The sequence below is a fragment of the Eretmochelys imbricata genome, chromosome 2, assembly GCF_965152235.1.
Source record: "Eretmochelys imbricata isolate rEreImb1 chromosome 2, rEreImb1.hap1, whole genome shotgun sequence".
NCBI classification, from domain to species: domain Eukaryota; kingdom Metazoa; phylum Chordata; order Testudines; family Cheloniidae; genus Eretmochelys; species Eretmochelys imbricata.
Window position 1 is genome coordinate 217,213,717 of NC_135573.1, and position 17,167 is coordinate 217,230,883.

At 41.5% G+C, this 17,167-nt stretch overlaps 1 protein-coding gene across 1 annotated transcript in view; it reads left to right on the forward strand.

Annotated features, from left to right (window-relative positions):
• THSD7A (thrombospondin type 1 domain containing 7A) overlaps nucleotides 1-16,478 on the forward strand; it is a 332,730-nt gene extending 316,252 nt beyond the window's left edge. The window contains exons 25-29 of the mRNA XM_077809385.1: nucleotides 6,572-6,667; nucleotides 10,395-10,477; nucleotides 10,886-11,096; nucleotides 14,633-14,720; nucleotides 16,394-16,478. Coding sequence (XP_077665511.1) covers nucleotides 6,572-6,667; nucleotides 10,395-10,477; nucleotides 10,886-11,096; nucleotides 14,633-14,720; nucleotides 16,394-16,478 — 563 coding nt within the window. The remainder of the gene's footprint in view (nucleotides 1-6,571; nucleotides 6,668-10,394; nucleotides 10,478-10,885; nucleotides 11,097-14,632; nucleotides 14,721-16,393) is intronic.
• Nucleotides 16,479-17,167: the final 689 nt, after the last annotated feature.

Below are 17,167 nucleotides of genomic sequence, written 5' to 3' on the forward strand. Positions count from 1 at the left end.
CAGATTCAGGTCAGCTGAATCATTTCATGAATTCTGCTGATTTTGCCAAACATTTCAACAATTGAAATGAAATATTTGATTTTTCAAGCCAAAACAATTTTTCATATAAAAATTTCCTCCAATTTTATAAAAATTTAAAAAAGCTTGAAAGCAAAAGGATTTGTTTTGTTTTGTGTTGAACCAAATGTTTTGTTTTGTTTAAAAAATTTTTTTTTTTTTACTTTTTGGATCTGACAGAGAACCAAAAGATCAGATTTTGTTTGAGTGCTGGTCCCTATGCCTACATGCTGTGGGTACGCATGCTCTCCATGAAACCAGAAGATTCTTCAAAAGCAGTGTCTGTTGGCCCATGCCTGCACCCTACTCAAACTGGTCTAAGCTGAGGGTGTAAGGAGCAGCTCGCACTACCAAGCTAAAAACAAACTGTGTAGACAGTGCTAAAGTTGAGGCTAGTGCTGGAGACCAAGCTCTGAAGCCTAGAGGGGCGGGTGGGCTTCAGAACCTGAGCTCCTGCCTGGATCGCAGCATTTACCACACTATTTTTAGTGTGGTAGTGTGAGCCCTAGTCTGCCAACCTGGACTGGGACGCTGGCTGCTGTAGCTATGTAGTTGTACCTTGGACAGTTTGGCACACACCAGCTACCTGTGCCTGACCCTGAAGAGGACTGAAAAATTATTTTGTTCCCTCCAGGAGGACAGAATATTTGTTTTCCTACCCTAACTGGAACTCTCTAATAGTCCAAAAAGTCCTCAAGTGAAACAGGTTACCTCAGCCTAGATCCACCCCTTCAGATAAAGACGGAAAGAGACTAGATCTCCTCAGCAGAAAGAACTTTTCATCAGCCAGCCTACTATTCCACATAGCAATTACCAGACATTCATGTTGAAACATGATTTTATTAATTAGCATAAACTGCCAGAATTAGCTGATAAACTGCCACAGAAATGTAGGCCACAATTCCAGGCAATCCTGTACGAAAGGAAACTGGTTGCCAGATCATCGCTCCAGATGTCACTTGATGTAGTGCACCTGCTCCCTGACAACCTTGGTGGTTATAAGGCAAGCTTCTTGGTTGCAGTCTTCAGGATTCTCCAAGGAGGTAGAAGACCTCTCTTTTGAGGGAGCAACCTGTTTAGTGAGAAACAGATCACTGCTTCAAGGACTCTGCTGTGAAATTCTGCTCATCAGAATATACACCTTGGCACCCTGTAGGAAATACTCTAGGTCATTTCCTCATAGGTACTGCTTGACCCCCTAGCCTTTTATCATCAGAAAGCCTATGAGGGCTTGTCTACACTACCAGGTTTTGTTGACAGAACTTATGTCGACACCCAAAAGGCGACAAAACAAAAATTGCCAAAGGGTATTCACACTTGCTCTCTCTGTCGACAGATCGTGTCCACATTGGGGACACTATCATCGACCGGGTGAGCAATGCACCATGGCTACGTATCCCACAGTGCAGTGTTGTGGGAAGGAAGAGCTGATCGCTGCAAATCTTGGGATTCTCTCCGAGTTCTCCCACAGCCCCCTCAGCTGCCGAGAGCAGCATCCTGAGGAGCTCCGTGAGCTCTCCCTGCTGAGGAAGGGCAAAGCAGCACAGCAGTCTGTCCCCCTCCCCCTGCAGCAGCCATCTGCCTGCTGCTGAGTTCCTAGCGCCGGGCAGAACAGGAGCATTCCAGTTTTCTCTTTGTTCCCCAGATGGAGCAGCACACAAATACTTCCCGGAGCTTTGAAAGGGGAGGGGCGCATGCCTGCAGGGCAGCAGAGATCAAAACACTGAGCAGAGCAATCACGGCAGGCATTTTGGGATCCTGGCAGGAGCCAGTTCTGTCAACAAAACAATCAGCAGTGTCGACGCTGGCTCTTTGTCGACTATAAAGGGAGGGGAAAAGACAAAAGTCTCTCGTAGAGGTGGAAGTTTTTTGTCGCCAAAACTGGGCGTTTTTCACAAGAAAAGTTCCATTGTAGTGCATACGCTCTTGCTGTTTTGTCAGTAAAAGGCAGTTTTTGGCGACAAAACTTGCCAGTGAAGACAAGCCCTGAGCCTCCTAAGAGGCACCAATTGGTGCAGCATAGAAGACAAACAGAACCCCCACCATCCCCTCTTCAGTCCTATCCAAGAAGACATTTTGATGGGGCACTTGAGCACCATCACTCCCTGTACCTTCCCCACTTCAGTGTCCACCTGGCCTGTTTCCTCCCAATGCTGGCAGCATATCACACCAGCCAAATGGGTCTCAGACATCATCTTGAACCAGTAAAATAAAATTCCTTGTTGCTCCTTCTCCAAACCTCCCTTCCCATCTGTTCCATGAGAGGATTCTCAGACAGAGGGTGGACTCCCTAATCCAGGTATCAGCAATGAAGCCTGTACCCCCTCAACACAAGAGGAAGGGCTTTTACTCCAAATATTTCTTCATCTCCAAAAGAAGGGGGACTGGAGACCCATCCTCAGACAGCTAAATGTCTTCATTCACCATTCAAGATACAGGATAATTATATTGCCCCTAATAATCCCCTCCCTAAATGAAATTGACTGGTGTACCTCTCATTGTGAAGGATGCCTATTTTCATATAGACTTTCACCCAGTGTACAGGATACTCCTGTGGGTTACGATGGGCCTAAAGCACCTGCAACACAGACTGCTTCCCTTTGGTCTCTTGACAGCCCTGAGGGTTTTTACGAAGGTACTGTCCATGCATACCTGTGTCAACGAGGCAGCCCAATATTTCCTGTCTGGACAATTGGCTCCTCATGGGGCAGTTGTATCAGGAAGTGCAGGCAGCAGTGTTACCTCTTTACTCAACCTCTTTCACTGCTTGGGACTTCAAATAAATCCTAAAATGTCCAGTTTTAGAATTTTTAGAAGTTTTAGAATTTATTGGTGCAAATCTGAACATGATTACACCCAAAGTTAGCTTACCTCAAGACAGATTCTTTCCAGTGAGGGACCTCATCCCCCAATTTGACTCAGCCCCCAGATAACAGTCTGGTTCTGCCTGGTCCTGCTAAGCTATATGGCCTCATGTGACCACCCCCTTCACAAGGTTTCACCTACCATGCCTCCAGGCACTGTTGTGGATGGTCTATGCTCTGAGGAGGAACTTCTTGGAAACACAGGTCACACTTCCGCAGAGTGTCCTGATGTCACTCACCTGGTGGGAAACAAAGGACAATGTCTATATAGGGTTGCCTTTATTCCTGCATTGCCCACAAAGACACTCATTATGGATGCCTCCCTAATGGGATGGAGAGCACATGTGGACGACCATACAGCTCAGGGTTTGTATACTCCACAAGAGTCTACACTACATATCAGTCTTCTTGAAGTTTGGGCAGTGCACGAAGCATGCAAGATATTGCTGTCCTTCATCCAGTCCATGCACTTCTGGATCAGGTTGGACAATGTGACTAGTTTATTACTTAAATAAGGGGGAGCAAAATTTGCCTCACTCTTCAAGGATACAAGCAACCTGGAATTGGTGCATCCAGCATCAGTTTACCCTATTGATAGTGCTGCATTCAGCTGCAGAGCCAGTGGAGCCCCAGACGCAGCCTCCGAGCTGGGCAGCTCTGTGTTTGCAGAAATGGGTTGGGGGGAGTGGCACATCTGGGTCTCCTGTCTTAGAATAGAAGCAGGACCGTTCATCACAACCTGGTGTCCCTCCATCTGGTAGCCTGGTTTCTGGATGGACAATGAATTTAGAGAGATTGTGCTCACAAGAGGTCCAGTTTATCCTTAATAATATCAGGAAACTCTCTCCATGGATATGTATTGCTGCCAAATGGAAGCAATTCTCCATTTGGTGTCAGCAACATCACTTACACCCACAAGGAATCTGGGATCCCTCTTATCCTGTGCTGTCTTCTCTCCTTGAAGAAATTGGGCCTATCCATCCGTTCACGGCATGTACATTTTTCAGCTATTAATGTCATTCATCCTCCAGTGGATAACTGCTTGGTTTTCCACTATCCCCAGCAGTGAAGTTTCTAAAAGGCATTATCAGAACATTCCCACTGCTATTAAAACTTGCTCCTATCTGGGACCTGAACTTGGTGGTATCAGCTCTTGTGAACCTGCCATTCGAGCCCTTCACCTCTTCCTCCCTCCTATGTTTGTCTATGAAAGTTGCCTTCCTAACTGCAATAATCTCTACTGGGAGAGTGGGTGAGCTTGGGTCCTTTATGGCAAATCTTCCTTACATGGTGTTTCATAGGCATAAAGTATTCTTGAGGTTGCATCCCAATTTCATCACAAAGGTTCCTTCTTAACTTCACCTGAACTAAACAGATCACCTGCCTAATCATCTACCCAAAGCCTATAATAACAGGAAGGACAAGCGGTGACACTCCGTGGATGTATACAGGGTTCTAGCCTTCTACTTGCACCAGAGTAGGCCCTTTTGGGATCCTCTGAGGTTCTTCTTATCCATAGCTGAGAAAACGGGGAGGAAAGCGACCTCTTCCCAAACCTCTCCAATTGTGTCCTCCTTTGCTATGAACTTATTGAAGCCCCTCCATGTCAGATTTTCAGGATTCATTCAACCATAGTCCAAGCTGCCTTGTTGGCATTCCTACGAGGAGATCTGCAGGGCAGTGACTTGGGGGTCCATTCACACTTTCACTAAACATTATACCCTGGTTCAGGCTTCTGCAGAGGATGCTTCCTTTGGTTCAGTGATCTGTGGTGCAGGACTGACTCTTCCTTGCACCCTCATCCTCAATGAGCACTGCTTGAGAGTGACCCACAGTGAATATCCATAGGGACCAAAGAGAGGATACTTACCTTAGAGTAACTGGAGTTCTTCAAGACGTGTGGTCCCTATGGGTATTCCACAACCCACCTTCCTTCCCTTCTGCTCACATCCTCATGTTGTTTGTGGTAGAGTAGAGTAGGGACTAAAGGGATGGTCAGTCCATGATGCCCCTTATGCCCTCAGTTCAGAGCACAAGGAGGTATAAGGATAAAGGCATAGACCAACAGACACTGCTATTGAAGAGTTTTTTGGTCTCGGACGCATGGAGCGCATGTGCACCCACAGTGAATACCCATAGGAATCACACATCTCAAAGAACTTAGGAAAGTATCCTTCCTTTATTGGCCCAGCTCTACTCCTGTGTTCCAGTCCAGTGCCTAAACCATACAACCATCTTTTTCAGAAATAACCAGTCAACTTCATTAGAGTAAGAGTACAACTTGTATCGCTCCATAGACATGTACAAATGAGAGCGCTAGAGTTAATCGCATTCTTAAAAGCTTAGCTGGCTCAGGGCCAGAGTGCTGAGCACATTGAAGGATAGAGCCTGAAATGACTGATGGAGTCCTAATAGTTATTTGGTTTCTGTCACTACTACTGGTGGGTGCTGCAAGTTTAGAAATAATATAAATGTCACCCTTAGTGGGCAAGCAAAATCACACACCCCACCCACCTACTAGTCACTCCCACCCTCCACCTACTTACCACTGGATGTTGCATCTAAAAGAGAAATAATGGCTTGTTCCCTACTTAAATAATTACTGTGGGCTGCTATTTAATTTAAAGACTATTTCTACTACAGTAGTCCCTAAAGGCCCCACCAAAGATAGGACCCTATTGTACATACTGTGCATACACATTGTAAGAGACAGTCCCTGGATCAAAGAGCTCACAGCCTAAATAGGCAAAGGGTGAGAAAGGAAACAGAGAGGCACCGAGAGATGAAGTAACTTTTGGCCAAGCTCACACACAAGGTCTCCTGACTTCCAGTCCAGTGACCTCTCCTTTAAACAAAGGCTAGGGCTCAACTGTCCTTAGGGTCATTTCCTCATTTCTCACAAGTGCTTTATTTCAGTTAATCATCATAGATATTTACAAATGTAAGGAGCGTCAGGTCTATAGATTAAAAAGGGTCAATCTCTTTGCACAATATTTATAGTAAATGTGCATGGAGTGTTTAAAAACACTAAGGGCATGGCTACACTAGAGCTGGAAGATGTACATGTCAGCTCCAGGAGGCATCCCTGCACTAGCTCTGTCCGACCTAGAAATGTACTCCTGGAATTTACACCTTCCAGCTGTAATGTAGACATATCCTAAGTGTGCAGAACTTGCTGCGGGCAGTGAACAGTAGTTGTGTCCACCCAGTTCAAGGACAATACGGTGGCCCTAAGTAATCAGGACACAGTCATAAGTTTGTAGTCCATTTCTGCTTTGCACTCATGTAACTCCCATTAGCGTTAATAAAAATTATCCAAGAATAGAACCAATACAGTTTTATAGTGCTAGATACTTCTTCTGTAGATATAATTATTGCAATAGAGAGAGCTATTCAATATGCAAACAGAAAGAAGAACAAAGTTACAATAGTTTCAGAGGCATATTTGATGTATTGTTTTGTTTGAACTGTCTCCAAAAACTTCATAAAAATAAGATTTGCATATTATAAAAGAGTGGGTTTTTCCCCTGGATTGTAGGTTTATTTACATGTCTGATCTGCTGGTAGACATGTCTGTTTATGCTGAGTAACGCTGCATTTTCCCGGGGCTTTGTACAGTATTTCTGTTAGTGTCAATGCTTTACATGCAGATGGTCAGTGTCACGAATACAAGTGGATGGCTAGCCCATGGAAGGGATCTTCTCGGACAGTATGGTGCCAAAGATCAGATGGTTTAAATGTTACAGGTAACTATTATTTTTATTTTTCTTACATAGAAATCAGGCCATGAAAGAATAAAAAGGAGTGGAGACATTGCTGCTCTTGTAAAAGGATTTGCAAATAATTATCAGATATTATATTTTCCAATAACAATAAAGAGTAAAAATTCAGTATTATTACTATTTTATGATCTTTATTTGGCATAGTTTTATTTCAAATCATCATATTATTCCATGGCTGGAAGTACTTGAAAGACCTTTTTCCAAAACTCGACTGATGCCACTATGCAAAACCTACTGCTAGAGGGTAACTATAAAATAATGCCGTCCTCCCTGCAGCCTGAATATTTTACATTCTACTTTTCTAAAATGTTTTTTCTCCACAAGCTTTAGGATTTAAATTTCAATGGTTTCCCTATTACACAAAGATCTTTTTATACAAATATGTATAGCATGTATGCATGCAATATATATGTGTGTGTTTAATATATATATACATATGCGTGCATGCACAGAGGGAGAAAGAGAGCTTCATGGTCTATAAGATGTTAAAATAATAAGAATCTGAGATGAGGCCTGTGAGTTAAATTCATGAGTTTAATTCATTCTTTTGCACCAAGGTGCTAAAGCAATATTAGAAACATTACTGTGTGTATTTTGCTATTTGTGGTGTAATAGCCAGGTACAAAAGGGTAAATTAAGGAAAGTTCTGAGGTCTCTGACTTGAAGAAAAATGTAGTCTGTTTTCTTTATGTGGGTACATCAGACTCCGAGCTTTACTTAGTCTTAATTTCTTTAACTATTTATATGATTTCATAAGCACATGATCAGTATCAATCAACTGAATGCATACAAATGGAACTTTAATCCATGGATTGTTGACATGACAGATCTGAATGACTCTGAAGTAACTGGTACTGTCTGTCATGTCATTGGAACTCTAATCCGTGTATTGTCACCACAAAATGCTTAATAATCCTTTGGAGCCATCAAGTCTCTTTTGTAAGTGTTAACTGGCATTTGTAAAAATGTTAAAATGTATCCTCTTCACACTGGGTATTGCAGACCCAGTCTGTATGCATATTACAAATTCATACAAAATTGTGTTAGCAGCTACTAGGCTTGTACAATTTTTAATCTCAGTAATTTGGTCATGTACATTTTTCCTTAATTTATGCCATCCGCTAATATCCTTGGATACTTATAAAGTGCTTTGTAAAATTGAATCCATTTGGGAGCTGTAAAGTTGTAAATGAAATCTTGTGCAGGGGGGTGGGGAGACACATCTTATTCTTTTGATTTGGTTTATTCTGGTGCTAATTATGATTTCCTACCAGATGACCTGCTTAGCACCCAGGCTTGTGGGTCAACAACTGTGGGTAGTCTGCGTGCTGGCCTGCCTTGGAGTCAGGAGCCCCAGGGCTTCCAGGGTTTATGATCCAGGGCGGACTGCCCCAGGGCCAGGGCTGTGTTCCCTTTCACAGAAATTTTCTAAATGTTTGGGGTTTTATCATAGAAATGTAGGGCTAGAAGGGACCTTGAGAGGTCATCTAGGCCATCCCCCTGCTTTGAGGCAGGACTTAAGACCATCCCTGACAGCTGTTTGTCTAACCTGTTCTTAAGAACCTCCATTGCCAGGGATTCCATAACGTCTCTTACTAACCTAGTCCTATACTTAATGATCCTTATAGTTAGAAAGCTTTGTTCCAAATTTGGAAATATAGAAGTCCTCCAAAACTGGGTCACTTTTCTCCACCCAGCTCTAATTAAAATCTTATATGGGCTTCTGGCCCTGATGGAGCCAAAGCACTTGTCTGGTTGACAAATGGGACTTCAGGACATGCTTAAGTACTTTCTTCAGATGGCCTCTTATGTATTGAACACAGAAGACTAAGGATCAGATAGGGAACTTTTAGGCCCACCAAATATATGTTCACAGTGTTGGGTATGCTTTACAGTACCATCCACAGACCTCATTAAGACAGGGGTGGCCAACCTGTGGCTCCAGTACCACATGTGGCTCTTCAGAAGTGAACACGCGGCTCCTTGTCTAGTGACCGACTGCAGGGCTGGAGCTACAGGTGCCAACTTTCCAGTGGGCCAGGGGGTGCTCACTGCTCAACCCCGGCTCTGCCACAGGCCCTGCCCCCACTCCACCCCCTCCCCCCGAGCCTCCTGCATGCCACAAAACAGCTGATCAGGAGGTGCAGGTAGGGAGGGGGAGGCGCTGATCGGCGGGGCTGCTGGTGGGCAGGAGGCGCTGAGAGCGGGAGCGGGGAGCTGGTGGGGGGCTGCTGATGTATTACTGTGGCTCTTTGGCAAGGTACATTGGTAAATTCTGGCTCCTTCTCAGGCTCAGGTTTGCCACCCCTGCATGAAGAGATCAAATGTGCCCTCAGATACAGATATTGCCCTCGGCCTTGATTTCAGTAGGATTGCATATGTTCTTGTAAGAACAGAATGTGGCTTAGTGTCAACCTGTTGCTGAGAGTACTGTATTTCTTTGCAGCTGCCATATTGTTTGGTTGGGTCTGAAATAATTTATTTTTATTCATATATATTGAAATATTGCATGATAAATTATATTTCCATTTGTATTTATTTACTCAGATTTTATTTAGTCTGTCACAATATAGTTCTGAATAGTTGTTTGTTTGTTGTTCATTTAGGATGGTGTTTTCACAGATTCATTAACTCAAATTGAAATGGGTGATGAGGCAGCTCTTTTCTTCTGCAGCTGTCAGGATGACTGATACTTTGTTACATGGGTGCTTGCAGGCATGTGCCTGGTACACACACCAGAGTGTAAAGTTGTATTCCCTATGGATGGGCAGCATTTCTTATGGCAGGGTTTCCTTTATTCATCATCCGCCCTCCTGTTAACACCTGGCTTTATATAACTGCATCTAACTGCATCTTCTGTGAGAGTGACCATAGTCACTTAACAGGATTTCATCATCATTTCACACCAATATAAGGGTGTAATTACTTTGGGAGATTTGGGACATAGTGCAGGCAGGTTACAATGGGTGGCCTCTAAATGTAAAAATTTTAAACTGGTACACTGCCCTCTTTTCCAGGACAGAAGGAATTAGATAAATCTTTTAGATAAATTAATGAAAAAAAAAACAAAATATGCAGAGCGAAAAAAAGAGCTTTAATGTTTTCCCCATATAAAGCACCCTGTACAAAAATTACATAATGTTTCTCATGGCTGTCATGTAAGTACTAGTGAGAGCCATGACTGCAAGAACATGATTACCCCCTGAAAAACAAAATGCCCCTCCCAAACACACACACAAGCATTAACTGTGGCTTGAATAATCCATAAAAGGTACATAAAAGTATTTGGCATGTCAAGCACCTTCTTATAAAGTGCAGATCAATACAAATAAATCTGCCTACAAGAATTCATGCAGGACTAAGAAAGCCATCCTCCTCCTGCTTTGGTACAGTAGTATCATCCTAAATTCACACAAGCAAGGAAGTTCCTTGAAAGTACTATTTCTATTATTATAGCTATTATTACCCCAAAGTGAGAGAAAATTCCATTCAAATAAACATTTAGAAACTTGGGTGTTCATCCCTAGTTCAACTGTATCTGTTTGGTCTAAGAATTGAATTGGAAGTCTTGTAAGATCAGGATCTTACAAAATTTTCACACAAGCAAGAAAGTACCATTTCATGGCTGAAGTCAGTAATTTCAGTGGGGGTGAGGTGCTATTGTGTCAAAATCTGATTTTGTATCCTACAGGGGGCTGTTTAGTGATGCGCCAACCAGATGCTGACAGGTCATGTAACCCACCGTGCAGTCAATCCCATTCTTACTGTAGCGAGGTATGTGTCACTGCATTGGAACAACATTGTTTCAGTACCCTTACTGTACACTACAACACAAAAATAGTGAAGGCTAAGAGCCTTTATATATGAAAAATAGTACATAGCTCCTCATTAGTTTTCAAGATATTTTGCACAATAGAATCAAGATTATTGAAGCATTTTCAGAGCTCTCACTAGTGTTAAATTTTTTAAATCAACCTCAAAACATTAATCCTTCCCATTAAATATGTAAACTGCACTGCTTTGATTCAATAGGAGATGCCACACAAATACATCCAGAGGTGCCCTCCAGGCTAGTGCTCATCAAAACAATCTTCTCTTCCAGTCATCAATGTTGTCATGATTTAAAGCGCTCAGAGAGCTGTGTGTTTCTGCTACACAGTGTAAAACACTTGTTCCCTACAGACTAGAACGTGTGGTTGTGAAGAAGGGTACACTGAAGTAATGTCCTCTGATGGCACACTCGAGGAGTGCACACTCATCCCTGTGGTAGTGATCCCCACTATGGAGGACAAAAAAGGAGATGTGAAAACCAGTCGAGCTGTGAACCCCACCCAGCCATCCAGTAACCAGTCAGGACGAGGAAGGACCTGGTTTCTGCAGCCTTTCGGGCCAGGTGAAGTCATTACATGAGCAGTTAGTGATCCTAAGTACTGCAACAGCATTTGGCATTTAAGCTGCTCTGATGCCAAAAGTCATTAAACGTTTATTTAAGAATGCAGTCATCTGCAAGGATTGAACAAAAAGGAAGAGACATATGTAACCCCACCCTTCGCTGCTGCTGCTGCATCAGCATATTTAATTAAACTGTATATTACAGAAGGGATAGAATTTTCTTCCCTGATACTTCTTGTTTGAAATTTTCCAGTGAGAAGAACTGGAAATACTGTAGAGGGAAAATACTGTGAAAAGCCTGGGAAGTAGTCACAGTTCGCAGCACTTACTGGATATCCGATTAAGCAATCGGGGTTAAAAATATGACTGAGATAACTCAGGAGGTCAGAACACTCTCTAAAGACTACAAGGACCTGGATGCCTTTTTTCCCCACTGATACCACTGGTGTGGTTGTGGTTTGTAGAAGATGTAAACATTTTAGCAGGTCAGGTTTTCATCTGGAAGTTTTATTACACTTATAAAACTCAAACATCTCAGCTAGAAGTATCTGCATCACCACTTAAATGCTCCAGTGATGAGAACTATAGAAACATGTTGGATGAACAGATTGTCTTGATCTGATGCAACTACGTTTCTAGCCTGATGTTAGTAGAGCTACACAATAGTTGTTGTTTGTATTGTGGTAGTACCAAGTAGCCCCAGTCATGGACCAAGACCCCATTGTGCTAGGCACTGTACAAACAGAACAAAAATATCATCCCTGCCCCAAAGTATCGGTACTTTTAAGTATAGATCCAACATGAAAAGAACTTTAATCAAAACACCATGCTTCCCTAAGCAAGTATCTCATATTTCTTACATGCTACCTCATTCCCTGTAATTCTAAAGTAAGTTTGGTGAAATTCTTTGATGTGGCTATCCACTCCACTCCAACTGACCTGACCTAAAATCTCAACTAATAGCTATTATTACCCCAAAGTGAGAGAAAATTCCATTCAAATAAACAACTAGAAACGTGGATGTTCATCCCTAGTTCAACTGTATCTGTTTGGTCTAAGAATTGAATTGGAAGTCTTGTAAGATCAGGATCTTACAAAATTTTCAGTACTTCCTGATTTCAGCTAAAATGGAAATACCAGTTACCACAAGAGAAACATGAATAGTACAGAAACAGTCTCTGTTGTTTCAGTAATTCCACTTTTGGTGAAAACCAGGAAGGTGGGAGCAAAAGTAAAAAGCAAGGCAATGTTTTAAATTCTGAATAAGGTTCAGGTTTACTTGATTCAGTTCTAATTTTGGTTGAACATTTAGATCATTCTTATTTTATCCAAACCAGTACTCCCATCTCTAAAAATTACCCTGCCTAGTTCTGTAAGAATCATATTAGACAGTTTATTGCAAATTTCCAGATAACATTATACAACTTGAACTTTGGCTTTAGCTGTAGATTAACAAAACATCAGCAACTGTAAATGATCCCCCCCCCCCGCCCCACACTACCGCCCTCCACCCCAAAACCCACCACCACCTTGCTGAATATAAATAACCCTGTAAGGAAGACACTGAACACTTTAATCATAATGAAATCTGAATTGCTATCACATCCAATATTGGATAAGTCAGGGCAAATCTACTGCCTCAGTCCATCTTTAATGGATCAGTTGTTTCATTGCTTCAGGTTATTAAGTGTTATTAGCTCCATTACATTAATCCAGCGAAAATGTTTTTCTATAATTAGTCTAAATCAAGTAGTCTGCATGACTGCCAGCCCCTGGGTTGTTAGATAGTATAAAACCTGCGTACCTACCTGTGCAGCAGCAGACAAAGCTACTGGGAAGTTTAGGAAGCAAACTCTGTGTGAATACATTTATCGTTAATACACTGTCAAAAGCTCCACTGTAACCTTCACTGAAATAGCTTTTTGGTTCTGCGAAGTTATCAAAGTACTATAAAGGAGGTTTTTGGTTTTGTTTTGTTTTTTAAGAACTGCACCATAAAACAAAGAAGAATGGCTACTATAAAGGGTTGGCTTGAAGCTCACAATTTCACCAGTACTTGCTTGGTATGATATTGAAAACACCACCACAAGAATAGAGTATGGTTTGTTCTACCCTCCATGGGCATATTTTGCCCTAACACATATTACACTCTCTACCATCCTACTGACAGTACTGGAGATGTATATGGTATAGTCAAGGCACAATTTGACCCCTTGTGTGAAAAATAATTCACACAAATGTGATTGGGAGGTATCACATGTGCATTGACAAGAAAATTCACGTGGGTATATATGTTCTAGTCAGCCTACTGCATAAGAATTTGTTTTCAAATATTAGATTCGCTTTAGGGGCAGGTGGGATGTATTTTTTCTGAGCTAGTTCAATGTCAAACCAGTTCAAACCCAAACCTATTTTTAAAAAGGACATGTGAATAAATAAGTCCTTCTCTCTGACCTTTTCTGAAATCCATCTTGGGGCTCAGCAGGTCGCGGAATCTTTGCCGGGTTAGCTTCCATCTTCATATTTCAGGAGTTGCAAAGTTTCCCCAAAGTCAAATAGGGACAGTGCATTATGAACACTTCCGATCTACAGCAGGGAACCCCAGATTATGAAAGGATTTTTCAGAGCATTCAGCCAAAACCCACCAGAGAGTTAGAGCAGCTTTTTCCCACTTTCTCCACCGAAGAGTAGGGTGTTCAGTTGGGTCTGTTAGAGCCTGTCTGACATCAAGGGAAAATAGGAGGTGATATGTCTTGTAACTACAGGCATTTAAAACCGAGCTGTGGAGATATAAGATCCTTGATAACAGCAGACTGTAATTCTACTTTTGTTTAGACTACAGGCCAACAATAAGTTTGGAGGGGTGGGGGGAAGGAAGATGTTCCAACAATGCAATTAAAAAGGAAGGAAGCAGAAGATCATTGTCTAGGTGTGCAGCAAGGAGAACTGTTGTACTCAAGACAAAATAAGGAGTATATCAGACACTAGACTGGTCACTAAAGCTATCTAAAAAGAGAAAAAATCATGTGAAAATGAGAACATACAGATTATTTTGCCAAAATAAAAGTTGCACTTAAAAAGTGTTTTCCATTTCTCCTGAGTGAGGAGTACAACACTTAAAATCACACTCATCTCCAGGATTACCCCTTACCAAGTAATACAGGGTGGTAGTTTGTCTGTGATCGCAGTTGAGTAGGTTCACATCACCTAGTTTCTCCCATGTCCACCTGCTCTGTCCTGATAAGCAGGCAGCCTATTGAAAAGTACAGCATGACTGCAAACAAGACTGTGGGCTTTTTGGGTGGCTGGCCTGCTCACAACTGGCAGTGCTCACTCGTAAATCAAACCAAAACTGCTTTAATGTTCAGCCTTGTCATCTTGAGAGTGTTTTTAACCAAACCTGTAACTGAGTAATCTAATAACACCTGTACATATTAGGCTTCAATGCTGCTTGTGCAGACAATAATTATTGCTATTCAAACCTGCAATGCAACAAGACTAACCTGTAAACTAATGACTAACATTCATTCCTTTTAGATGGGAAGCTGAAGACCTGGGTTTATGGCGTAGCTGCTGGTGCATTTGTTTTACTCATCTTTATTGTTTCTATGATCTATCTAGCCTGGTGAGTTCTTTAATTATTCCTAAATGAACAAGTGGAATATGGACTGTGTATTGAGCATTTCACTGAATCAGATTCAGCTATGGGAACTACATCGAGTATACAGTCTTCAGAGTTTGGTGTGCATATGCTTTTGCCCAAAATAAGCTTACTGGCAGTTGCTACTTCTGTATACTTTTTCAGTGGATTAACAACTTTCTTGAGGCCTGAAAAATATTGTTTTAGAAATATGAGCCATGTTAAAGAAGTCTTTAGTAGTTGTGTGCATTTAATGTCTCCAATGCAACTGCCTTTCAGTTTGTCTCCATTAAGTATTACTGTATTATCACCCAGAATAATACCCCAGGAGCTGTGTTTTTGGAGGTGTAACAACCCTCCACCCCCCAAAAAAAGTGGCCAGGTAAGGCTAATTTAATGTTTGTTCCCTATGAATGGTCCAAGAGGTATATCGGGGTGCCCAAATTTTGTGACCAAATATTGACATAGCAATTTATCAGGAGCCTGAGGTATAATGTGTCTGTACATTTATTCTACATGCTGTGGGCCAGATCTTAGCCTCTGTGGTTACTTTGTGCCAAGACTAGTGCAAATCTAGTTGCCTGAGGATTTCTGCAGTAGGGGAATCACTGGGTTTGGTTAGGACCAATATAGCAGCTTCTGTGCAATCCCACTGGTGGTGAAGGTGACATGGCCAGGGAAACGTGTGTTTGGCTGGAACACAAACAATTCCTAACCCCTGAAATTGCTCCTTTTGGGGACATAGGTAGATGAAGCAACTTTGCATAGCCCTCAGGCAACTCCAAATTGAACTTCAGAGCTGGGATGGAGTGGTACTAGAGTGGTTTAAATATATCTTCATGCCCTGCCCCAAGTGAAGCTAACAATTAGGATTTACGTATATTAATCTAATATTACCAGTTCCAGAGAATCAAGTATGTTTTGTTTGTGCATTTTAGATATTTACACCTGTGCCAAGTAGATTTAAAACACTACTGAATTAAAGGTAACTAGAGAGTCAGTATCCATCCAATATAGGCATTTCCTGTCTGATGATACCATTTAGAATTAATCTATTCGCTGCTGCAAGTATATGTATTTTGGAGGACGTACCAAGATGCACTAGTCAAAAAGTTCTTGTTGAAGATAGTGTGCCACAGCAACAGGTATTTAACTCAATAATGTGATGTAAATGATTAATTTCAGGCACCATATTCAGATCATCAAGTTAATGATGAAAGAATACCACCAGCGATGGGCCAGAACCTCTAATCTGAACCCCTTAAAATTTCAGGGGAGATTAAAATATTTAGGTTCCAGATCACATCTACAACTGGAGGGAGCCTGGTTGTGGTTTTGATGCAGCCAACATATTGCACAGAAAGCAAAACTTCCCACCACATTCATGTTTTGGTACAGTCATATATCAGAACCAAAATCGAATCTCGATTCAAATACTCTGCCTCTCACTGAAAATTTGGTATTTAAAGAGACTGTGACTTTTGGATGTTTAAGGAGTTATTTCAGCTGAAATTGAGGATTTATACACTTAGATTTTACCGACAAACAATCCATCCAGTTTATAAATAATTACTATACCACGTTAGATTTTCATTTACAGAGAGAGGTTCATTTTTAAAGCTGAATTTATTTTCTAATAACTTTATTAATTGTTTCAGCAAAAAGCCAAAGAAACCCCAGAGAAGGCAGAACAATCGGCTGAAACCTTTAACACTGGCTTATGATGGAGATGCAGATATGTAAAATATAACTTTCCACTGCAGCAACTGGATTCTACATTACTGTGTTGAAATCAGAGGGTGTCCAAAGGCACAGGGGCATGCTACAGAGAGGATTTTAGGCGGTTTTTGTTTTTGTTTTGTTTTTTAAGAACTGCACCATAAAACAAAGAAGAATGGCTTTCATAATGCCCATGGATATTCAAGGCATTATTGCTTTATTCTAAGCCATGAGCACAGAGAATTCTGGCAGATTGGAAACATTAATGTGTTTTTTTGAAACTGTCAAAACCACCTCAGTCTCCAGACCACTGTGGCTCATTTAATATTCACAGTTGAGAGCCCTGACACCAGACTTACCTTCACAATTAACCATGTATAATCACTGAGCATGAAGAGTTTGTACCAAGCTGTCTATAACTCTTTATATTCAAGCATAACATATATACTCAGTTGAAGCATATGTATTATTCTGTCAAATTATATACTTGTTAAAGAGCATTTTAGTGCTTAATAAGCTGTTAACTGAGAAGATTGAACAAGTTCAGCATCTTGGAAATTGTGTAGCTTGTGTTAACCTGCATTTCAGAGAGCAAAGATTCTCTTGCAAGACTGTTCTATTATCACTCCAAAGTATCAAAGCTTCATATACACAAGTATCTAGGAAGGAAACATCCTCAGATTCAGTATTTTATAGTGGTTACTGTCTGGAAA